This window comes from Lepisosteus platostomus, chromosome 19 (genome assembly GCF_059453375.1).
Source record: "Lepisosteus platostomus isolate fLepPlt1 chromosome 19, fLepPlt1.hap1, whole genome shotgun sequence".
Classification (NCBI taxonomy): Eukaryota; Metazoa; Chordata; class Actinopteri; order Semionotiformes; family Lepisosteidae; genus Lepisosteus; species Lepisosteus platostomus.
The window spans coordinates 14,083,686-14,109,732 of record NC_142629.1 but is presented as its reverse complement, the minus strand read 5'-3'; the positions used below and the strand labels follow the sequence as shown (position 1 = coordinate 14,109,732).

General features: G+C 44.6%; 1 protein-coding gene across 4 annotated transcripts in view; it reads right to left on the bottom strand.

The window, feature by feature from the left end:
- ankfn1b (ankyrin repeat and fibronectin type III domain containing 1b) overlaps positions 1-26,047 on the bottom strand; it is a 247,305-nt gene that overhangs the window by 39,657 nt on the left and 181,601 nt on the right. For all 4 annotated transcript variants that reach the window (XM_088613116.1, XM_088613114.1, XM_088613115.1 and 1 more), the window contains one exon: positions 24,751-24,873. In XM_088613116.1, the coding sequence (XP_088469242.1) occupies positions 24,751-24,873 (123 nt within the window). The remainder of the gene's footprint in view (positions 1-24,750; positions 24,874-26,047) is intronic.

The following is a 26,047-nucleotide window of genomic DNA, read 5'->3' as shown; positions in this document are numbered from 1 at the left end:
TTGTATGAATTAGCTACTAACTACCAAAAGGCCAAATAGCCTACGCTCATTTGTAACTTTTCCTACGCTATGTTGCAAATCCATTTTCACTTTTCCAACACAGGTGCCATGAAAACAACAGTCAATCTGTGATAGCGTTGCCAATCCCAATTAATTGTGAAAGAGTTACAGTGCCTTGCGAAAGTATTCGGCCCCCTTGAACTTTTCAACCTTTTGCCACATTTCAGGCTTCAAACATAAAGATATAAATTTTTTATTTTATGTGAAGAATCACCAACAAGTGGGACACAATTGTGAAGTGGAACGAAATCTATTGGATTTTTGAAACTTTTTTAACTAATAAAAAAATGAAAAGTGGGGCGTGCAAAATTATTCGGCCCCCTTGCATTAATACTTTGTAGAGCCACCTTTTGCTGCGATTACAGCTGCAAGTCGCTTGGGGTATGTCTCTATCAGTTTTGCACATCGAGAGACTGAAATTCTTGCCCATTCTTCCTTGCAAAACAGCTCGAGCTCAGTGAGGTTGGATGGAGAGCGTTTGTGAACAGCAGTTTTCAGCTCTTTCCACAGATTCTCGATTGGATTCAGGTCTGGACTTTGACTTGGCCATTCAAACACCTGGATACGTTTATTTGTGAACCATTCCTTTGTAGATTTTGCTGTATGTTTGGGATCATTGTCTTGTTGGAAGATAAATCTCCGTCCCAGTTTCAGGTCTTTTGCAGACTCCAACAGGTTTTCATCCAGAATGGTCCTGTATTTGGCTGCATCCATCTTCCCCTCAATTTTAACCATCTTCCCTGTCCCTGCTGAAGAAAAGCAGGCCCAAACCATGATGCTGCCACCACCATGTTTGACAGTGGGGATGGTGTGTTGAGGGTGATGAGCTGTGTTGCTTTTACGCCAAACATATCGTTTTGCATTGTGGCCAAAAAGTTCGATTTTGGTTTCATCTGACCAGAGCACCTTCTTCCACATGTTTGGGGTGTCTCCCAGGTGGCTTGTGGCAAACTTTAGACGAGACTTTTTATGGATATCTTTGAGAAATGGCTTTCTTCTTGCCACTCTTCCATAAAGGCCAGATTTGTGCAGTGTAAGACTGATTGTTGTCCTATGGACAGACTCTCCCACCTCAGCTGTAGTTCTCTGCAGTTCATCCAGAGTGATCATGGGCCTCTTGGCTGCATCTCTGATCAGTCTTCTCCTTGTCTGAGCTGAAAGTTTAGAGGGACGGCCAGGTCTTGGTAAATTTGCAGTGGTCTGATACTCCTTCCATTTCAAGATGATCGCTTGCACAGTGCTCCTTGGGATGTTTGAAGCTTGGGAAATCTTTTTGTATCCAAATCCGGCTTTAAACTTCTCCACAACAGTATTACGGACCTGCCTGGTGTGTTCCTTGGTCTTCATGATGCTCTCTGCGCTTTCAACAGAACCTTGAGACTATCACAGAGCAGGTGCATTTATACAGAGACTTGATTACACACAGGTGGATTCTATTTATCACCATCAGTCATTTAGGACAACGTTGGATCATTCAGAGATCCTCGCTGAACTTCTGGAGTGAGTTTGCTGCACTGAAAGTAAAGGGGCCGAATAATTTTGCACGCCCCACTTTTCATTTTTTTATTAGTTAAAAAAGTTTCAAAAATCCAATAGATTTCGTTCCACTTCACAATTGTGTCCCACTTGTTGGTGATTCTTCACATAAAATAAAAAAATTATATCTTTATGTTTGAAGCCTGAAATGTGGCAAAAGGTTGAAAAGTTCAAGGGGGCCGAATACTTTCGCAAGGCACTGTATTGAGGAAGGTGCAGGAAACTCAGCGATATCCTTTAAAGATTTTGTTTTTGCCTTTGGATTTACCACTTGAGAAAAATAGCTCCTTTTGGTTTGTATCTTAAATGATATGAGAATTAATGATAGTTTTCCTATTTATGCTCTGGCCAGCATGGAATCAAACATTCTTTAATGATTTGTGCAACCTTCGTAACAGCACAGGAAAGATAAAGAAACCACCATTTCTAATGTACAATCGTAATGCTGCCTCTTCTTATCCAAACTTTAAGCCCCAAAAGTGCGCACAAAAGTTCTATCAGAGGAAGGACAGACGCATCTCTTTCCAACAATACTTAGCCACTAAATTACTCTTGCTTGGCATGCTGAAGACAGTCCAGACACTTCAAATTGGTCAGCCACAGTGACAATGGACCAACTGTACACCTCCATCAAGCGTTTACTGGACACACTCAGCTAAAGACATATCCTGTCCCATCCAGCGATGAACCCAGGAGAATCTTTGCACCAATTATATAGTTATTACGATTTTGAAAGAGTTACAACATCGGGAAAGCAAAGCGCTGTCATTGGGGTTGTGACATAACAAAACGCAGAACCTCTCATTTTCAAGTGCTGTGTGAGCTGAGAGGGAAAAGGATGGCAGCCCAGAGCTGGGCACCTTCATTTCCAGCTGTCATTGTGTCATTGTTTTCATGGTTTTGTTTTGTGCTCAGTTTGTATTCCTCTTCAGGTAAAAGGATAAAACTGTCAAAAAGTTTACAAGCTTACGGTTTCTCCAGTGAGGGGTGGGGTGAGATAAGCTTTGGGAATAAAAGGTATCGGTCCTGGGACAGTGAGCGGATGGGAGAGCGATTCATCCTCTCACAGGCTCTTATTTTCTGGGCTGGGGATGAGGGGAGTTGGTACCCCCCCTTACCCGGAAGGATTTTGTTTGACTTTCCGGGGAAAAGAAGGGTGTTTTCCTAAAACCCAGAAGCCTTAGTCCCCACAAACCTTAAGGCCGCAAAACAGCCCTGGTGTGAGTTATAACACAGCAAAGGGCTTCCGAAATCCAGAATCTCTGTGCTCCGTAGAGTACGTGTGTGGGGGGGTCACATGTTCATTCAACAGTTTAAGGCCTCCCTTTGGAAAGCAGGTTGGACCCCATTGTCCAAATATGTGCAAACATATTTTGCACAAAGCACAAAGGAGGCCACACAACGCGCCCGTGCTCACCTGTTGTTTGTGCTGCGGGGCACCAAGTGCAAAATGCATTAGCTACCTTTCAGTGGGGGGGCTGTCCTCAGGTCGCCTCCTGCTGGACGTGAGGGGCACTCGTGAGCAAAGTTGATAAAAGTCGGGGGAGTCGGGGAGTTCTAAAAAAGAAAAGTCTCATCGCCCGTTCCAACTTTTTTTTTTTCAAAAAAAGGGAAAAGGGATTTCTGTGGAAACCACACAAAGCTGGCAAAGACACCCCGACAGAAAATGTTGAGGTCACACCGGATAGGACTACTTTTCCCTTCACAAACTCTCGAATCCCCCCCGATGAGGCCAGCGAGCCGTGTGTGAAGACTGCTGGAGCCAGTGGGGAATAAAGATCCCTGGAGCGAACAGTGTGTGCTGGATCTGCAGCAGGCAAGAGGGGGTATTGCATAACTACAGCAAAGCCACCCTGGTTTAAGAGACTTTGACATGCAATCAAATTTTCCACTCATACCCCCTTTGGCACAACTGGCAAGTGAGCTCTGTGCACAAGCAAAATGCATGAAAACCAGGCAACAGGAGGCCAGTCATCAGTTAATACTGGCGTGTTTCAGGAGGCAGAATCCAGTGGGAAGACTGCAGACAGAGAGCCTGGCCCAGACGGCAGCACAGGCCTTACTCAGTGCAGTGGGTGGCATTACTCACAGGCAGGACACCTCACAACTCAAGGCTGTAGATTGTAAAAGGCCGGGTTTGGGCTGGGGCAGGGGGGGGGGGGAGGGTGACTGCTAGGGCAACAGAGGCAATAAAATAAGCTTCAGTTCTGCAAACAAAAAAGCATCAGACTGGCATCTTCCAACGAGGCCAAGAAAACTGGCTGGGAATCTTTACGTAGGTGTTGCGGAAAAAACATTCGCTGGTATTTAGCATAAAATTGAAGACTAATCACACTTCTGCTAATAGAGTTTGCCCTTCGCAATGCATAGCCATGAAACTAGGACAGCCTTAACTCCCGACAGAGAACGATTTCACAAACTCAAGTTTTGTAAGGAAGCTTGTTGCTCATTTACCTCTCTCGTCGTACTTTGTTAGGAAACCTTTGAAAGCTCTTTAGTCGGTATGCATGAAAACCCCAAGTGCAGACCGGGAGGGCGCCAGATGTAGACTTGTTTTTATCTGGTGGGTGAGAGCTCTTTCAAACAACTGTCAGCCATTGAGTCCAACCTTCGGGAACAGAGCAATTGATCGCCAGATAAAAAATTGAGCTCAGGGAACCTCCTTGAGCTTACACTTTTAGGATGTTCTTCAAAACGAACATCGCTGTCGAAGTTATCTTTGGGCGACCATCTCCTAATAGTCTTTGTAGACCGATATCCTTTTAAAAAGCAGTCGTTTACATCTCTGTCAAGTTTGTAAACGTGCTAGAGGAGCTGTTTTTTAAACAGCACTGAACAAAACTAGAACTCGTTAAGATGTACAGCAAGTGCAATGCGACGTCTTCCACAAACATAGATTCAATTAGGTTTTGTAGCTGTAAGACGTGAAAACACAGCTTGTTTGGTGGGGTAGCTTGTCTGGAACGGGACCGCATTTTTGCGTCGGCTACTGGCCAAGAACATCAGAGCACAACCTGCTTTCAAACTCAGTTTTCAATCAAAGCAATATGTACTACACAAGCACACAACAATCACTCAGCGTCATCTTTTTAATTATATCAGTGGGGTGCACTGGCTGCAAATGAGTCACTTTTTTCAGGAGGTGGAGACAGCTCACGCTGCAGATCTGTCAATTAAACCCCGCACCTCCGTTGCACTATCCTTAAAGCAAAAGGGGCAGAGCTAGAAAAATGCATCCGAGCTAGACACTGGGGAATTATTTGCACATTAAATTTCAAAGCCCAAACGCCTGGGATGGCCTTACAGCAGGCGTGCAGCTGGAGAGATAGTCACCCCGGGCACCGGCAGCAAGGCCTTGAAATAGAGAGCCGGGAAGAGATATTTGTGGATTTCTTTATTCGGACATTTTAAAAATATTTATGCAGGAAGCCGCCTCACTGAGAACAAAAGCTCCCGTTTCTGGGCTGGGGGGGGGCGCGCTTGGCAGAGAAACCTCTCAGCCCACATCAAATGGCAGGCACAGCTCGGCAAAATCCAAAACACTCGGCCCACCGCCGCCCCGCGTCTCCCCTCTCCCGGCAGCCGGCTGGGGCCCGCGAGTGGAATTACAAGCCCATGCTCTATTAGATAACAAATAAATGCTTGCTGCATAGTTAAAGTGCAACAGCGTGCCTGAGGGCCTTATTACAACCGGAGCTGCCTTCCTCAGATAGGCCTGAATCAGGTTACAGCCAGCGCTGACGCGGGAGGTCAGAGCCGAACGCTGAGCGAAAATAAAATCTAGAGAGCCCGGGCCAGGAGAGAGGCGGTTTCTCAGATAAAGACTGGAAGAGTGCACTTCTTCTCCGATTCTTCTCCGAGCCAACTCTTGGCATATGTAGACTGCAGCCCATAGGTGAATCTGAAAGAGTAACCTGAGCAAAACCGGTCGAGCTCTTTGGAAACCCCTCTGTGGTTTTCAAACTGCTTTGACGGAAATCACCAAAGCTTCAGGAAAGGTAGTTTGGGATCGTTGGTCTTGCTCTGCTCTACTGAATCCCTTTTGCAGTCTTGTGTAGCCGCGCTCCCAGACAAACAGGGGATCGACGGGATTTAACTGAACGTTTGAAGTTGAAGAATGTAGATACCTGGTCCATGGGGCCACAAACTGAGTGTGCAAAATCCTCTCTATAACAGGAGCCCTGGTACTTCACAGCAGCTCTGTCCTGAGTTGAAATGAGGATTGCAAGTAGTGGGACAGCAATCTCTCCGTGTTATAACAGGGGGCTGGCAGCCACTGGTACATGAGCCAGCGTGTGGCACACATACTGTATACATTTTGCCTGGCACCCCAACGCCATTCACAACATATTATCACATACATTTCAGGTGAAAGAAATAAAGCTGAACGTGACACGTGCTATAAGTAACATCTACAAGAACATGACAGATTGGGTCTAAGGACAACGTGAACCGTGTGTCTCACTCACAAACGAAACTGAATGTCTGATGGTGAAAGAGGCAGAATCATGTCGGGGTGTTGTAGCATTGCTGCCTGGCAGTGCTGGAGCTCTGGGTTCAATTACTGGGGTGCTGTCTTCGTGGAGTTTGTATGTTCTCCCCATATTTGTGTGGGTTTCCTCTGAGTACTTAGTTGTCCTACCACCGTCCAAAGACATACTGGTAAATTACTTGGCTTCTGGGAAAAGTGGCCCGGTGTGTGTGTGTGAAAACAGTTCAAATAAGGTAGTTGTGTAGGCAGGCGTAGGCTGCAAAGGAACAGGTACAGGTTTATTCCACGCTAAAGAAAGAAGGCACAATGTTTCGGCCGTGGAGCCGTCTTCAGGGGTGAACCTTCTTCATGTGTGACACCTAAGGAAGTCTCCACAGCCGAAACCTTAACCAGGTTAAGGTTAACCAGGAACCTTAACCTGTTCCTGTGTGTGTGTGCCCAGACTTGCACCTGTTGCTTGCCAGGATAGGTTCTAGCTCCCTTGTAACCCTAAATCGGACAAAGAGGTTCAAAAATGGCTGGATGGATCACTGTTAATTATCGTTTCCTTGAACCGTTTTGTCAAACGGCAAGCGCAGTATTTATGATTCTTAACCTTAACGATAGTATGTCCAGCCAAATACCACCCCCAACTTTTAAAAGTTAACAGTGCTGAACCCAGTATTAAAAGTTGTGGATAGGTTTGTGGGCTCTTCAGACAATCAGAGAATCTCACTGCACAGGAAATATCTGGGCTTTCACCGCAGAAATGCTGTTCTTCAAGTTCCATGCTACGAATAGTGGCCCTTGAATTAGCTACTTCATTTAGTTTATTTAAATGACATTTAAACCATGAGCAAAAAGCTGCCTGATCAGATACTCAACACATGGCAACACATAAACACATCAACCAAACAGTGGTACAGCCCTTGGTCCTTATCTGCAGTTTCGCATGCTCATGGTGACAGGCCGAGACTGGGTGCTTTCAAAGGTTCTGGAGCAGTGGTTCCCATCCCTGGTGCTGGTGAGCCACACACCTGCTGGCTTTCATTCCAGCCCACCTTAACTAGATACCTGAAGCCATACTTGATCTAAGCTTCAACTGAATATTTACATTTTGTTTCTGCTCACAAGCGTGTGATTTTGTTTGATTTGAGTTTGGTTTTGAATTTTACTTGAAGTGAATATTTACATTTTATTTCGCTTACGAAATTACAACTGTGCAAGCCCCAACACGTTGGGAGAGCTGGGAACAAATATTTCAAAATAATCTTATGAGTATTATTAAGTCAATGAAGAGTTTAATTGCATATATGGGAGCTAACTAACAGGAGCCACTGTTCTGGAGCCTTCTTAGAGGCCCAAAGCCTCTCAGGTCATCTCAAAAAGACTCAAAATTCAAAATCCTTACACATGTTTTCCTCCACCTTACCACACATGTGCTATGATCATTTTGATCATATTTGTAATAGAAACCTGGGAGGATTGTATAGAGTTTTTGTCATTTTATTCTGCAATTTGGCATTTGGCATTGTTGTTGATTTGTATAATGTATTAGGTCTACCTATGGTATACTGTGTATATATATATCTGAGAAGATATATTCCAGTTCATGCATTTTTTAGTATCCATAGACAGTTCATGAAGATATCCCCATGAATGCATAGGACTGGGTGTACACACATTCCAGAGATGTGAAACAAGAATCACAGACACCCAATTTGAGGAATACAGGAGTGCTCTTCAGATGTACTTGTCATAACCATAATATACAGCACACCGTACTTTATGAAATATTCCATCTATCTGAAATAGGTGATCAGAAAAAAAACACAGGGTACAGCTTTCTGGCTGGTTCAGGACACAGCTGACAGCTCCACAAGAGAAGCACAATTATGAGTGGAATTGCTGTTCAGAAATGTGATGCAGACTGTTGCTTTATTTAAAACATGCATGTTGATTGGAGCCTTAGACTAGCAGGTGGTGGAAAAAAAATATAAAAGATGAAATAGGTGATCAGAAACTGTCCAGAGTAAAGGAACTGTTAAAACCTTAGTTTACACATCACGCCCAATTGGACCTTTCTACAAATATATGTTTGGTGAATCTCACCCCAGCTGAGTTTAATGAGAAGTCTGGTTTCGTAAATGTACCCGGATTTTTTCATTAAAAACAAATCACGAGGAATAACCCATCATTTGTATATTTGCTTTGGATTAGAAGCAGATACACAGTTTCTACCAGTGATGAGGCTTTTCAAAAAGCTAAAATATTAAACTATACATCTTTGATGATAAGCACTTTAGTGGAAAATCAGCAACGGAAGATTACATTTTCTTACCATTAAACAATTAAAACGTTTGTTTTTATGTACTTCAGGCATCTAAGCTCTGAGTATCAACTGCATTGTCTCTAAGCACTAGTGCAGTTAGTACGTCGAAGGCAAATGACTACTGTAGAGTACTTTACTGTACACTTTGTCGTCCAGTTTCCAGTCAGTACAAAGAAACCAGGCCAGTTTTCCCTCTATAAACTTCTGTGGTATGATCCCAAGGGCAGAATTTGTCATCAGTGCCCACGCAAGGTTTGGAGAGGCAGTAAAGGTGTGGTTCTCATAGGGGAGCAGCACACCTGCAGCGTGTGGTTTCCAGGGGATGACCCCTGGCACACTGTAGCCACTGAGCCCTCGGACTCCCCTGTTGTTCCTGGAATTCTTGGCCGAGCCTCAGCCTCTGGAAACAGCTGGAAAATAGGTGTTTCCACCCAGAAGGACAACATCCCCTCCTGTCCAGGGGAGACTGGGATGAACGCTGTTACACTCAAATAGCTGCCAGAGGGGACTATCCTATATTCCACATGATGAAACTGAAACTTAACTTGCAAGGACTTGGAACTGGTACTCAACGTATTTGCACTGTGTATCTGACGCGCGGCCAAGTGCCATAAATATTAACTGTAATAAATGTTTCACATTATTTACACATGTGTACATAGTCTTTCCTTTGAGTGATGTGTCTTGCGAGTTCATTGAGCCCTCATCTCGAAAAATACGATTTGTGGCGCTAAATGGAAACCGCTGCAAAGTGCTTCATTTCCCTTGACCGTCAAAGTAATTTGATTCACGCGGTGGAATGAAAGGGCAAAAAATCGCGCATGTTCAAATAATGCTGCCGGGATAGCACCGCATCAAGGGATATAAGAGTCTTTAGGCTGAGTGGACAAGATCCCAGTACCTCTCCCATCAGCCATTCCTGGTTTATTAAGAGCGAAGCCCCTCACAAGCCCTGGTGGGAGCTCCGAGCCTAGTGCCGCAGGAGTGCACAGACAGCGCTCCCTAGGAATAACAGTATACACAAGACAACATCGTTTCCTTGCGATGAAAAATGCCGCCGCATTCAGATGGACTTTTGTTACCCACAGTCATTCCCGGGAGCACGTCCGGAGCGCGAGGCATTTCTGTCCTGGCAGCCTGTCATCACCGATGCCCCTCTTTATTTTGATTTCTTCTCTCCACTGCTGCAGTCAATGCTAAAAGTAACTCTCCTGCCCACATGAGGCTCTCAGGCCAGCTATTTGCTGACAGCCAGGCCCCTCAATATGAGGCTGTCTGCCGCCACAACCTCCAGCCCCCATAAATCTTTGGTTGTGGTGGTGATGGGGGGGAGGTGGGGGAGGGAGGTCTAGTCCCCACGATGGATGTTCCACTAACAGCTGAAATCAGCATCAGAAGCTCCAGTGGTCTGGATCCTGCCCTCTAACAGATGGGGAAGACATTGCCCTCCAACGCTAACTTTAATGGGCACATCGCTGAATCAGAGGGGCAGCTGGTTCCAGCCCTCAGTCCAGACCGATCCAGTTTGGCGCCGGTCTGTGGACATGCAGCAACATGGGGAGGGGAGGGGCGGGGGGCAAATTTGTCCTAAGGGGGGCAAAACATGGCTCAGGTGCAGTATGATGATGCCGTCAGGTAAGCCTGAGATCCGATGAGGCCAGCAATCTAAATGACCACATGCATACAGACACGAAGGAAAATGGAGATATATCAAACGATATGACCATCACTGCTATGATCATTGCTTTAAGCGCACACTGATCGCGACATCAGTGATACAGAGCTTTTCTAAAGGTATGAGTGCCCCTACCTTACAAAAAACACAAAATCCCATAAAAGCAATGCTTTCTCGGGCCATGTTAGAGGTGGGGACAGGGAGGTCGGAGATGGAAAACAATCCCATTGACTTTCATTTCAGCACTACTAATGAGGACTCAATAACAGCCACTTGGACTACAATTTAGCAAGAAGAAGCCCGTTTCTGTTCCTGTAAAGTGTTCCCCTTTCTGAAGATACCGAAAGCAGATACTGTAACAAGCAAGCAATCTCACAGATTTACAGCTAACTGTGCCATTGATTGGGACTGCCGCTGAGCTAACCCCCATTTCAGGAGCAGATCACAATATTACAGCATTAGACCAGGGACAAACGAAAACCATTCATTCAATTATGTGCCATTTCACTCTGTAATCACAGTCAATATTGATTGGATTGGGAAGAAATTCCCACATATGAAACCCCCTGGAAACTCTCCCCTGGAGAAGACCAATTTAGACCAATCAGATCTGCTCAGCATGGCTTTGTGAACATGTGAGACTCCACACTGGCAAGCAACCCAAGCTGGAAGTGAACCTAAGATCCAGAAGCTGTGACGCAGTAGTGCTAACTGCTCTGGCACCATGCCTGAACAGAATACATTATACATATAGTTCAAATTAAATACTGTAGGATACATGATGCGTATTACTGAAATTTCAAAATGGTCATAACTTTCATAGGGCAACTACAGAGCCCAGCCATATTAAAATAGGACAGAGGTACAGTGTTGTGTGTGACACAACACTGGGCACAAAAATGAAGAACAGTCACAACTGTGACAAGATCCACCTTGATCTGATGCAGATGTTCACTCTGAAGGCTGATATCAATGCCACAGGCAAAGAGGTATTATAGGAAACCAGAACAATACCAGTATGTTTAGTCAACCTTTTTTCCCCACAGTGCTACATTAGAATAACAACCAAATTTGCTCATGGGCCTAAAATCAAGCATTTTTGTATTTGGAAACTGCAATTTCTTTTCTATTACATCCACCCCCCATTTACACCCATCAAGCGTTCTAAAACCCCACTCTCAGGCCATGGCTGCACTGCGGGGGAGAGAATCAGACTCAACTGCCACCTGCCTTTGTCGCCTTTTTCTCTTATCACACACTGTAAGCTCCATTGTGACAGGGGAGTTCACTGCAGTTTTTCACTGACATCGTTGCAATCAGGGGCCTGGGTAAAGCCATAGCAGTCACGGTTTGCTGGTAAGCTGAGAGAACGTCATCTGACCCCACCCTTGGGGTGCTCAGTCATTTATGCACAACTCTTTATGGGGTTTTATAGTAACACCACCCAGGCCGAACCCGCGATGCCTGAAGCATAGAGCTCTACCTGCCTGCTGAGCCACTCGGGACTTTCCACCACTTTGCTTTTGCCAGAAATTTGCTAAAATTTCAACCGATCTTTTTCGCAAGCATGCTGGGAAGGATATCGCCTCCGCTTGACGCAGGAAGCCAGCGCTATGCCCAGGGTCTCGCTGAGTGACGAATGGACTGTATTGAAGCGGTAGCCTAAACATGTGATTGCACCTTTAAAAAAAGGAGAATTATGCCAGCCTTTAAAGATAAGGAAACTGGATACCTTGGCGATCACCTTTAATTAGATTTATCCCACTCAATTTAACAAATATAGACACAACCATATAAAATGGGCCAAAATGTAAAGGTGCTGATTGTACAGAGAGATGAGCAACTTATTCTAGTATTTCTAGTATTTCTTTTTTCTAGTAGAAGCCCAAGGTAGATAGGCCACAGATCAGGTCAGCAGAGAGAACTGGTCTGAGCACCTCAGGAGAAACACAAAAAAGAGAGAAATCGAGGTCCTGTGCTGACGACAAGGAAGACTGAGAGTAAAGCAGGGAGGGAGAGAGAGAGCTGGGGATGGTGAGAGGGCTCTGCGCTCTAAATGTGGCTTGTATAAGGAAATTCTGAAATCTGACTCTTGGCACCAGACTGACTGGAGGCAAGCAGGCTACAGAGGCCTGTGTGGGGGTGGGGGGAATGGGGAGGGGGGACAGTGTTACTAGGATCCACATATTTTCCCTGCCGGGTCTTATCTGCTTATAGGAGACTGGGAGCCAAGTTAGCCCCATGACCCCAAGTGACAGACGCACCGGAGTTGGCATGGGAACGCAACAAACTCTGACAACACACACTCCAGCGCCGTCCCTCGTTCGGCGGGGACCAGCTCACCCGTCAAGACAGCAGAAGGCAGGCTGAGCAGGGCCTGGGGGAGACGCACTCCGTAACCCTCCCCTGAGAGACAGGGAAACTAAAACCACCGTTCGCTGGCCCTCAGACACCTTCAACAGCACGCGCGGGCCTCCTGTGACTCAAGCCTCGACTGCTTTTCTCATTTTTTGTTCAGAGCCCTATTTTATTCCCCCGAAAACGAAAGCAACAACATCAACAACAATATCCTTGGTAAGCAGTATTTTGGAGGTCCATGCCAGACGTTTTACTATGAGCAAAATAGAATTGCCTGAAACCTCTATCCAAGGGCTGACCATGCTCTCCTGCTGACACAAGACATCCTTATGCTTTCATTTGTTTCCAGCATGGACCACTGCTCACAACAAATGCCTTTTCCTATTTGGTTCAAATATAGAAGCCAGAGCTTCGCTGGACCAAAACCAGAAAGCCAGCTAAGTTGTATGTAGGAACAATGATCTTATATCTGATGAATGAGCCTTTTATGTGAATTGTTCTCTATTTATTGTAAATTAGTTCCTTTGTAACGCTGCACATTTTTAAAAGCGGCAAGTGTGTTTTGTGCATTTTTGCCAAGAATTATTCTGCCATAAATTCAGTATGTTTTCTGTCAAATGCTGGATGATTCATTTCGCTCACAATTGGTGGCAGATGCGTACAATGACAGAAAAATGGTTAATTTGTCATCAGTTCTGGAGTAAACTCTAGGTAAGCAGAAGTACTGAACTCGGCACTGTGTAACCGAGTACTCTTTTAGGGAGCAAATAACCACAGACTCCAGTGTAAAGAGGTAAATGTTATGTTTGTGAAGGAATCTCAGATTGGGAGAATTTTCTGTCTTCTCTCATGACATCGTTTTTAAAAAAAAAATCTCTGTAGGACTGAGGTCTTTCTGAAGTGACCCTGTTTGTGCTGCTGTTGAATGAATTAACCCTGCTCGCCAGCTGGTACATCTGATGCTTTTTGGGTCGAAAAAGTAAATCAAATTTCAATTACTGCAATGCTGAGATATTCCTGCTCTCGTGAGGAGAGACAAGAAGAGCAGGCACTTCACCGCTCGGCTGATGGAAAAATTAAACTTTTATTCAATGCAAAAAAAATGGCACACAATGCAAATTGCAGCCATAAGCAGTTTCCTACCCAGATGCCTGAGGAGAAACAGACCTGTCAACCAAACATACTAAATAATTTCAGTGAGCTCCAGTCAATCCATCAAAAATGAAAAGGACATGCTAGAAGCCATCATTTCACAGTTGCACCCAGTCAGTGAAACAGAGAATATGGCTGTGCTTAATGTAAAACACCTGCCAACTGCAACTCATGACATCACATCCTCTTCCTAACACTAACCGAAATGGTTACAGCAGTTGGCTTTGCTAACATAATCCAACTCAAGGGGATGTGATGATCCCAGTTTAGTGAGCACCAGATCTGTGGAAACACTCCATACAACTGATAGTGTGGCTTGAAATGCAGACGTCTACATTTTCAGGCACAAATTTTCAAGGCACAATCTTGCAAGCATGTACTTCATCCTCGGGAGCTCTGCAGGTTTATCAAGGAAGCAGCACAGAGACTAGCAGCGGTATACTTCCCCATAGTGCTACACCTCAGGCTTGTGTTATGGGCATCCCATTGCTGTACGTTAGCCATGATTGGAAAATGGTAGCAAAAGTGCATAGGCCATTCATGTGCAGCACCAAATGTTTAGTGCAGTCAAGCGAGTGGGAGCAAACTCTGTAGAGACAGGGGCTGCCTTTCAATAACAAAAAGAATGTTTCTAAAAAAACCTACCAATCAAGAATCGGAAGAGGGAATGCAGCACTTGGAATGAAGCCTGATCTTGCTGTGATTCTTTAATGTGATGCGAGGAAATGCCCTGCCTATTTCCCAGCGAGGAACTAGTGAAATACCTACAGACCCCTGAGCGATTAACCTTTCCGCTGGCCTTCTGCGCCCGGAGGCAGGCTTGCCACCTGTTATGTTCTGTAGAGGGGGGGGAGGTAGATCCCTCAGCGGTTGGTTACGGACAGACAGCAGTCGCCATGGGGATGGTCCCAATGGGATTGAGGGAGAGGCATCGTCAGCCTTTAAAAACCCATTGAAGCTGAGCGTGGTCAGTGCTGGCGAGCCACATAATGGTAGACAAGAGTGGGCAATGCCCTGCTGACACTGACTCACAGAGCTGTAGCCCTCACTGTTGTGGTTACTCTGCGATTCTCCCTCTGCAGCTCAGAGGCACCACTTGCAGTGCGAGGTGTGACTGTAATTCAGATGGTTAAATCACGTCAAGACTCCGATACAAGCACTGACAGTTCCTTAGGTGAGCTGTTTTGTTTGGGGTGGTTTATACTCTTTAAAGCATATGCTTGTGCCATCGCAGAAGGAACATCCACACCAGCCAGTGACTAAGCTTAGGTGGAGTCTTTCTCAATCACCAGTGAGTGACAGTGCTCAGTTTAACAGACTGCAGTTTTGGGCGGAATAGAAAAGCACTCACCATGTGCAGCTTTCAATGTTGAATGAATTGGAATTCAATCAGATCCTTTACAGGTTTTAAAAGCCTCTACTATAAAACACTTTGGGGCCTTTGTCGCATCTGGACTCAAGACTCAGGAATTTGCAATGAGAGACTACGACACAGCTTCAGCTTGGAGATGGAGTAGGGGGACTGGGAGACAACATGGGGTTTTGATGACTTACTGAGCTTGTGGTGGCTCTGTTTACCTTAATCAACAGTACCAGCAGAAATCTCCTCAAAGAGCCCTTGTTTTGCTACAGTTACCCGTCCTTCCAATGAGGTTACACTAGTGTGTTTAGCCATGCTGTATGATGCAGCTTTACTGCTCTATTAAGAACCTTTCTTGTTTTTCCACCAGTTCGCCATGCAGGAAACATCAGTGTTTATTTCAGCTCACAAGTATAGAGTATAATAATGTACCGGGCATCGAAAGCTGCCGAGTTGCTTGCAAAACGCCTTACATTGTAGTGTGGGATTAAAGAGAAGGGTCAAGGCTGTGTACACAACATCGTTCCATCTTTGCAGCAGCTTTGTCTGTGCAAAAAAAAACACTAAAGGAAGGCAAAGGTCCTGTAGCCCAGAAGTTAAAGTTCTTTCTTTCCACTCGAAGGAAGAATAAAGAATGGCTTTTCTCTGGGTTTTCTATTCACACCTGGCTTTTAGGAAGCGTGAAGGTCTTGGTTTTGTCTTCATCTCCATAGTACTGCAGGGGGATGTATACCTGAGACCATCAAGGATAGCACTCAGGCGTGATATTAATAATACGTTAAGGAAGAAGGGTCAAGGTTAGCAACTAAGGCAGGGATAATGAACAGCAGCCATTAGGTCAATGTTAAAGTAGTTCAGGTGGGGAGCTGTGTCAGCATGCGTAGGCTGCAAAGGAACAAGTAATGGGTTAATTCCATGCTGAAAAGAAAAGAAAGAAAACACAACGTTTCGGCCGTGGAGCCTTCTTCAGGTGTGAGAAAGATAGGGCAGTCAGCAAAGATAATATAGCGTGGGAAAACACAAGCCAGGAGAGAGGAGGAGGCGGGAGCAGGGGAGAGGCCGAGTGGCCAAATCAAGTGGTGCGAGGTCGAGAGAGGTGAGGAGAGGTGTGAAACGAAACCTCCAAATGAAGAGAGAGAATCGGGGGAAAACAAGTCTGTCGTTGAGAGAAGGGGGAAGGTGTGAACCGAGTTTCAGGATAACGTTAATGTTCAGACTGACTTTCCACCATATTGAAAAGGGGAGACTTGGAGAGGTTCCCCGATGACTCGGTGTCGGGGCTTGAACATGCTTCAGCAAGCACATGTGAGCGAACCTCTGCTCTCCAACTCCCTTTTGCTCTCTCTCTCCGACTGCTGACGGCGAGGCTTTCCTCGGTAACCTGAGCCCGGGACGCTGAGCAGCCGAGCCAGCTTGTAAATCCCATCGGCTACGGACCAGCATCCGCAAGAGCAATCCTCAGCAGTCTGGGAGACTCCGGGGGAATCCGAAACCTCTCCCTGGATCTTTCCACCAGACAGGTAAGCACAAATACCCCTGCTTCTTGCCATGACTCTCCATTCCCCAGAAACCAAATGCTTTCTAAGCCTCCCTCCCGTCTGGGGGATATACACTGAAGGGCCTGTTTACATGTTTACTTCACTGGCAGAGAAGGGAACTACCCGTAATCTGGCCATCTATTTACTTTGACGGCAATTTACCTGAACATCTCAAAAACCCTCAAGGAACTTCCACCTCCTTTCCCATCGGTCCAGGTTTCTTCCCTGGAAAGAAACCAGCATTCCACTTTCTGACGAGAGGCAGGCTTGCAGACAGCAGCCCAGACTGAGCCCAGCTCCTCTGAAAGAGGAGGCTGAATAAACTATCTAACCAGGGATTAGACCTCATTCAGACAGCAGGTCTTGTTTTTGGTGGGGGGAACCTCAGTGATTCCAAGCAGTAGAAAACATGCAGAGAAAAACTACGTTAATTAAGCTACATTGTAACAGCCAATACAATTTTTTACTAATGCGTTGCTCTTTTGCACTGAAGCCCTTCCACAAGAATTTGCTTTACACAAACCATGTACTTATTTTCCTTGCCTTTACTCTGTCAGTTCTGCCACTGTTTTTCCTTTCCACCCAACGGATGCTGTGCTTCAGATTATAACACTGGCTGTTTGGGCACATACAGTACCAATCCACATACTGAAATGTGAGGAGGGATGTATCATTAAGTGTTCCTTCTTAGAGAAGGAACTGAACCCCTTTCAGTAGAAACATACCTGTATCATCCGATAAAACTGGATGCATTGCAGAACACATGCAGGTATGTGATGCTATATTGCTATTTACCAAGGTGAGTCATATCATTCCCACAACTAGCATGTCATGTAGCTTCAAAATGTATGAAAAAAACAACTATGCCTTGTGTTGCTGTATTGAATGCAAAACTACATTCATTTCTTTGTTCAGCATCGGGCTACTGCTTTGTGAAAGGCACAGCAAGGACAAAGAATAATATGTGAAAAGCCAGAAGTAAAATCTGTTAAACAAATTTGACCAACTTTACAGTTCAGTTTGAGACCATTCAGCCGAAGAATTTAAAAGAATTTTGATTATCATGGTGGCAGTGATTTTGAGTTGGAACTTCTTTTACAAGCAGTTTTACAGCCTGGTCTTTCAAGTTTTTTTATTAGCCTTTTGGAAAAAAAACAATCTGTGAGTTTGCACTCCATAAATTAATTAAACTGCCTAAGCTCACCCGAGACGTTTAAAGTGAACTGGTTGGGAGAATGGGCAAAGAAGGCTCCTTTCAATTTGTACAGTACTTTTATACTGAAAGAACTCTTGGAGTTTCTGCCATTGCGGTTGTCTTAACTGTCAGTTTTCCTGAGTATCTGTCTAATTTTTCTAAGTAGAAGTCCTGCAGAAAGCCCTTGAATTGTTATAAACCACTGCAGGCACGGTTGACATCATTCTTCCCTGAAGTTGTTTAAAATGTCATGTGCGGCAACAGAGATTTAAGAAGCGACACGGGTGCAAAAAGCTCTTCTTCCTGTATCTTCAAAGTTCAGGTTGTCTCACCTCTCCTCCATCCACTTCCACTGAACAGGAGCTTCCAGGACCTCACTTCCCACTTTGTTCTCATGAGGAGTTGTGTCCTGAGTTTTCCAAGAAGGTTTTAATTTAGGCAGATTTTATTTGCTTTGTGTCTCTTGTGTGTGTGTGTGTTTGTGTTTTTTCTGGTGAGGGCGAAGGGGACTGATGGTTGGCATCGGCACACAGACTAACCAACTAAATGTGAGAAACTGTAGCAGTGAGGGAAGGTGGCACCCAGGTGGGGGCACCATCCCACTCTCTCTTGACTCTCTTGACTTGAGACTCGAGACCCCCCAAAGAAACTTTATTTGCACCACTGATGCACGCAAAGACACAACGGCACCGGCTCTAATAATGGCGACGTCGAAGCTGGCTTCCTGCATGTTGACCCCTTCCCCTGTTGTCACACTTCCAGGTGAACAACTTCTGGCAGCATTTTCCAACCCTACCTCAAAGGTGCCAGGTTTGGATATCGCCCGGCAACTCACAACTGGCAGCCCACTGAAGCTTGGATGAGAGACCCCCCCCCCAGAAAAAACTAAGGTTGCTGCTTGAAGAGGTGTTAGTGGGGCCAGCAGGGGGCGCTCACCCTGTAGTCTGTGTGGGTCCTAATGCCCCAGTATAGTGACGGGGACGCTATACTGTAAAAAGGTACCATTATTTGGATGAGACGTAAAACCGAGGTCCTGACCGTCTGTGGTCATTAAAAATCCCAGGGTGTTCCTTGAAAAGAGTAGGGGTGTAACCCCGGCGTCCTGGCCAAATTTCCCATTGGTCTTTACCAATCATGGCCTCCTAATAATCCCAATCTCTGAACTGGCTTCATTACTCTGTTCTCCTCCCCACTGAGAGCTGGTGTGTGGGGAACGTTCTGGTGCACTATGGCTGCCGTCGCATCATCCAGGTGGATACTGCACACTGGTGGTGGTGGAGGGGAGTCCCCATTACCTGTAGAACACTTTGAATGGAGTGTCCAGAAAAGCGTAAGTGTAAGGAATTATTAATTATTATTATGTTCTATTTCAAAATGTTTGCTTCCTCTATGTTCGCCACACACCTCAATCTTGAGACCTTACTTTGCTGGGTGGAAACAGTCATTGTGCAGCAAACATATCCAAGGAAAGGTTGTTTATTGAACTTCCTTATTTACGCTATGTCTTGCCATGAGAGAGTCTGCAAAAAACAGATCAGGCTCTGTGCCCTCATTGCAACAGAGTTAAGGTTAAGGGCCTTGCTCAGGAGCCCAACGGAGTAGAATTCCTCCGCCGGCCGCGGGATACGAACCAGCAACCTTCCAGCCACAGGCGCAGATCCTTAGCCACAGAGCCACTGCACCACCCCCAGCCACTGCATCCCCAGTGTGTGGATCTTACCACACACTGCTCAGCAAAAGCCCCAACAACAGGACTCATAGAGCAACAAAAGAAAATGTCATGCTGAGAGTGCACCAGAGCACACCATTTTCCTGGACTTCTCTCTGACTGCAACAAATTGACTGTTTCCAAATTGGGGTTTGGCTTTTCACTCCATGCACGAAAACGTTCTTTGCAAAAGTTTTCTAGTACGGGTGCTGAATTTTCTATTTGCAAGTTTCCATGTGTGTCCTCAGTTGGTGCCTTTTTGGTTGACAACCAGAGACAACATTATTTATTCCATTTGGAAATGGAAAAACGTCAGTCAGAACCCTCTTCTCAGCTTCCTATTAGTTCATGAGTGAGGGGGCCCAAACAGCCATCAAACCGACAGTACAAACTCGTATATCTTGGCATATCAAACTGGCATATCCTACTTCTCTAACAGGAGATGCAGGAACTATATGGGAGAGAGCTAACAGCTGGACTGTGTTTTGGCCCAGATTATTATTTGGCCCTTGAATTCGGCTCCAGTGGGATAAATTATAATGGTTCAGAGGTCATTCCAGCCCAGACACCAAGAACTCCCTTTCAGAATGTGGAATAGGACTCCCCCGCAGCACTGCCTTCAAAAATAATTAACAGCGCTTGTTTTCTCCACAAAGCACTTCAAGATGTTTTATGTAAAGTGCCACATCCAAATAGCCACCCCATCTGCCCCCCTCGAGACCTGATTTATTATGATTACCAATTCCAATTACAAGAATGACAATTATTTATTTTTACATTAGTATATTAGCTCTCCTGCGGGCTGCCTGAGCAGAAGAATCTCCGACGCTGCAGAGACACTAAAGAGCATGGGTTCACAATGCAGATTTTTGTCCTTTTATACAGGCTGTAAGACATAGTAAGTCTGCCAGGTGGATGATAAGACCATTTAAGCAGCACAATGACACAAATTGAGGCTGACAAACTGCCTACGGAACCCAGTCTGCGGTTTGACATAACAGTGTCTCAGGTTACTAACGACCGAATCTGTGAGGCATGCCCGAACTGTGATATCAACAATGAGACAGGGCCCTACAAAGCAGGCAATGGAGGGTGATAATTAATAGAACAGACACTTGTGTGTACGAGAACTTTCACGCTTGTGCAAAGTGGCTTTAAGTCATTTGCCACTTGCTGTCGAGTTCCCACCTGCCGGAGTGCAATGTTCAGAAACTGGGTGTGTGAGATCAAGAAGGCAGGTGCCACCAGACAACTGAACTGTCCCTCTGATATCAGCTAAGCCGAATCACTGAACCTTAAACGTTTCCGCAGCCATTTCTTGTTCCATTTTTTGAAAACTTTCAAAAGGAAGTGTGCAATTGTAAAGATAAAATATGGAAAAATACTGACACAGATGTTAGAAACTTGCAGTGTTCGTGTCTTCCTACTGTAGGCTTTACTTGTAGTGTGTTCAAAGCAGTTCCATAAATATTTATGACACTTTTTAACACTGTACATGTCATATATCCATGTTATTATGTGTCCATATATTATTGTAACCGATAATTATTCCTTGCATTTGCAGAACATTTTTCATCCCAAGGTATTCTGGAATTCTTTACAAAAAATAGGGGAACCTTTTTCATTCAATGCTGAACTGCAGCAGGCAATTGGGTGATGTGCACTAGCAGCCCAGTTTCAGCCTGGTCCACGTACCGTAAGAGGTTTCAAACCAGCAGTCGATGACAATGCAGGTCACACCACAGGTGCTGCCCAGAAATCTCTCAGCTAGAACAATGTTGAATCAAAATACCATTCAAAATCGCAACCCAGTACCTAACTTCTCCCCCCTAAAGAAGATAGAAGGATTTAATAAAGTGTGGATGCTGACATGTAATTAACCACTGTTATTGTCCTTTTATTACCAGCCATATGATCTTTCAATTACCAAGCAGAATCTTGGTACTTGTTTTAAACACACAGCTATGAAACACAGACAGAACTTCAATATCTCTACAGGTGTTGTTTGTTGCATGTGCAAGATGGTCCCTAGTGCCTTCTCTCCTTCGTATCCTTTATTATGTTTTAAAGCCAAAGTGCAAATTCACCCATTTTTCCTTTAGCAGTTTCTCTTACAGCTTGTGGCACCAAAGCGTCTGACGAGTCACTGTTTTGTTGCAAACCTGAGCTGGCTCCAATCACAACAAGCTGACCTGAGCTACAAGTTAAACCAAAGAGCCTGGTTCCTGCACAATTTCCTCATTGAAGGGGGAGGCTCAGCAAGCAGATGAATTCTGCTGCCAGCGGCGCATTAGAAAGCCCAACCTTCCGTTTCGCAAACGTTCACTTTGCCCCTTTTACGCGTCTTCAACCTGGGTGCGTTCCTGAGTTTTTGGGAGTCGCACGGTGTCGTGGGAAACATCGACCTGATGAGGAGCCAATCTGACCACATTGTATGTCTGCCTGGAGTCTGCCGCGAGTTGCCATGGTTTCCAGAGGGAGAGCATAGCAGAAGCAATACAAGTCACCCCATGAGGCCTTGCCAATAGTGAGACCACTACTGGGCTAGTTGACTGCCAAGTTTGTGTTCAATCATCAACACTAATTGCAGCTGTGCCACTGTTTTTGTGTCTTCTGTAGGACTACTCTCCTTACCCATGCACAATTTGGGGGAACAGATGATGTGTTATAAAACTATGGATCAAAGAATTTGTCCCTGAATATGAATATGTCCCTGCCCCACTTATCCTTATACAGGACAGAGAACTAGACAAACCAGATGACATTTCTTGATTGGGACAACACCTTCGCTTTCTCTAAAAGCTTAGCACAAATGCACTCCAGAAGTACTCTTTACCCCTCTACACATGATTTAGGATCAGACAGTCACTGGTGGAAATGCTGGGGGCACAATGGTGATTCCCAGGTGACCATCAATCTTCGGGCACAATGTCTATTATTTGGGAGCCTAACTCTAGCCAGAAATTTAATGGGAATGGGTGGAAGCTGTGCACCCTAAATTGCACCTGGTGGCCTCCATTTGCAGAAGTTATTCTCATGGAAAGAAGGATGTCTCCACTCAGTTCTACTAGTGTGAAAACCGCAACGATGGGGTCAGATACTTTTCCTTGTAATTGGAATTTGATTAATTACCCTTTTCTTACTTCCTGTGAACTTCCAATTTTGGAAGTGTTTTGTATTTTCTTTGTTGTGTTTAGCTGTATTCAAAATGGTAATAAAATGTTTTTTTACACAAAAGTGTATTCATTTAAGATTATTTTCTTCCCTAAATGAATAAAACATCTTGTCTGATCAGAGACACACTTCCTGTTTTGATTAAGAGTTAAACAGGTTAATCTAGTACAAGCGCACCATCATCATCATCCAATTTTATCTAACTGAATCACATTTCTTCTTTTGAACTCATTTACACAAACAAGAGAATTGATCTCTTGGTTTAAAGAACGTTATGTGTCGTGTTGGGAGCCTGCTGTCGTTGTTAATTATCTATATGTGATTTAGAACATGCCTTACACATCATTGCAATCAAAAAAGGATTTTATATTGTTCGTACAATATAAAGGCTTACAACTAAAGGCCCGGATTAGATCAAAACTTCAACCCACCTGCCAATCACAAATTCCAAACGTGTGTGCAGTCACCTTTGGCATGGAATTGCCAGGGAATCATTCCGCCAAACCCACAGGAATGCAGAGATCCATATAGAGTAACGTGCCTCTTTGGTCCACTGTGAAATTCTTCTCAGCGCAATGGGGACAAAGATTTTCAACCTTCTTACAATTATAGCCCACACCATAAAACAAGACATCTCAAATTGTAATGCTAAAGACTCTGAATGCCCCTTGAGGGATTTAAAAGGTTACAGTTTATTACAGAAAGCCTAGTACTGACCAGGCAGGGCAGCCATATTAGTGGACATGGAAACTGACATAAAACGAGGCATACAAAATAAGTTGGTTTTATAACAGCCTGCAGCTTGGTTTTGGGCTAGTTTGGGGTTGGTTTTGGACATTCAAAAAATGTAAAGCAAGGAATTGTGAGTGGTACCCTAAGGCAGAGCCTTTATTCTGTAGATCTCAATATAAGGGCTACAATCCTCCACAGGCTCACGCTACTGTTACATGATCAGGTTTAGTAAGTTTCCATGCTGTGCTCACTGTCCCGTTCTGTGTAGTTCCTACAATCAGACTCCTGGGCAGAATTACAGGATTTCTATTTCTCATTTCTGGGAGGGTTTTTGTGCTAACGGCGCACCGCTTTTTCTCTGAGGAAATCCTGAATTGGCGCACTCCGAGTCCCAAAGAGTAAGCACAGAGGCTGATTAGCGGGAAAGATTCAGATGTGAGGAAGAAAGACAGCTACTGGTGAAAGGCATTTTCAAAGTCCCTGTTTCAGCCGAACCTGGACTCTTACAAGCGTAGGTGAGCTGCCGTGGCAGAACTATGTTGACGTTGATCATCTGAAGGCAGACAGGCCCTCTCAGGAACACCACAACCCCACACCCCCCACAGCAGCCTCTGGGACTGCGTTAATAAAAGAGTTTAATGAGAGAATTAATGCTTGTCAAAACTGACCAATAAAATAAACTAGGAGAATGACAAAGAGAGAGCAAACATTAAGATTTTGGAGGGAACCCAGGGAATCAGGAAGCTCATTCACAACTAGAAACTCTGTAGATTGGCTGGGTACCAAAAGCAGAGAGATGGTTGCTATCAGACCAGCTCTTTTTTAGGATCCCATAGAGTCTTGATGAAACCTCACAGTGAGCTTTTAATCCTTATTAGTCTTCCTTCTGCACTCATTCAGCAACAATTGGTTTCATTCTGATTTTCTCTGTCCCTTTTGCCTGTGCATGGGCGTGAAATATGATTTGCTTCACTTAAAACACATTGGAAGCTTATGATAAATACTGAAACAGAAGAATCTTAAAATAAATCTTCTTTATTACTTGTTTACCCTGGGTTTTATTTTCCTTTCATGATGAACAACCATACTGTACATACAAATAGCTGTGAGATTCTCCCCTTGTGTATCCCAAGCTTGGACTTAAAAACCCTTAGCTCCCAAAAGTAAACTTCTACTCAGGTTGACATGGTGGGATTTTCTAATATATTATGAAGTTGGATGTTGGGAGGCAACTGTAGCACACTATTGCAAAGAGTCAGCTGAAGTCTACATCACAGCGCGCATGACACACAAGGTCTTTAAGAGATGCGCTGTACTGTTTTGACCTTGGCATTTTGGCATCGTTTTAACCCATTCTAAAAGAGTATGAGGAAGTTTACTCCATCTTTGGTTTGCTTTATATACATCCCCATTGTAAGATAAGATTGAGCAAGAGTAGCGAGAGGAGGCTTCTCCTTACCAGTCCAGACTGAGTGACCGTCTCCGGTAGGGTGGTGGCCTCTCTCCCCCTGTCTTCTCCGGCTTGGTTTGCCGGTCCTTCAGGGAGAGCCGCTGGGTGAACTTGGAGATCCCAGACTCCGGCCTGTGAGGGGAAGCACAGACGAGACGCCATTACGCCAGCGTCAATATTGAGGAAAAGCAGGTTGGCATTCCACCCACTTAAACACCTCTGAGTGGCTCCTTTACATTTCTGTGCCTTTCCAAAATCATTTCTTCCCAAAACGAATGATCAATGATAAAGGCAGCTCTAAAGACAGTAAAAGAATAAGTGAGAAAAAATAGCCCACCCCACCTCACCACCTCTTCCACACACAATAAGATATGAATTCAATTCAAAATGCTTTATTCATCCCAGGAGGGCAATTTAAGACGTGACAGAGAGACAGGAGTGCAGGGTTGAATGGACAAAGCAATAATGCACTGAAGAGCAATGGACTAAACAGTAAGTGCACCTAGAGAGTATTGATTATTGTTTGGGTGATCGGACACTTCTGTGACTTTATTTTTAGGCAGGTGAACTTCTGCACAGGATCCACATAGGCTATACTTTGATTGTCTTGACAAACTTATCAAAGTTGGAGAAATCCAACGAGTGCTTTTAAAAGTCCATCCAGGAAGAGCTTTAAAGAATGTGGAGAGAGACGGTTGCCTCAATAAATTTTTAAGTGGGAGATCTTTATAAATTCTGACTGTCCTTATTACCAATAGAGGGACTAAGATATTTTTCTGCTCTGGTCTGCAGTTTGAAAGATTTGTGATTGGTTAAAAAACGTAACACTCTGTGTCCTTTCTGTTCTACATTTTCAGAAGTAACACTTTCAGATAATGGCTTCAAATCCACTGTGGATTCTCTAAGGCACAATTAGCAGAACGCTGAACAAATGTTCCAAGTGCTTACGCTCAGACACCGACAGAACTAACGTTCTGTTAATTTCAGCCCATTAGTGTCTTCCACTCAGTTATATTTGGTTTTAATGGCAACAATTTACAATTCTAAGACCATCTCTGTTATATCCACAACCAGCAAATTAAATTAATTTAAAAGTCATTAATCACAGACTGGGGAAGGGGGTGTGTGTGGTGTTGAGGATATTACTGTAACTTGATATTCCCTAAATATTATGCTAGAATTCATCAGAAATTCCGGGGAAGTATTTTTAAAATGTCATGTGGAAGCAGATGAGATGCCAAAGACAAACTGATGGCTATTTTCCCATTGGCATTCTGTGTTTACAGAAGAAGTAAAAATATACGAA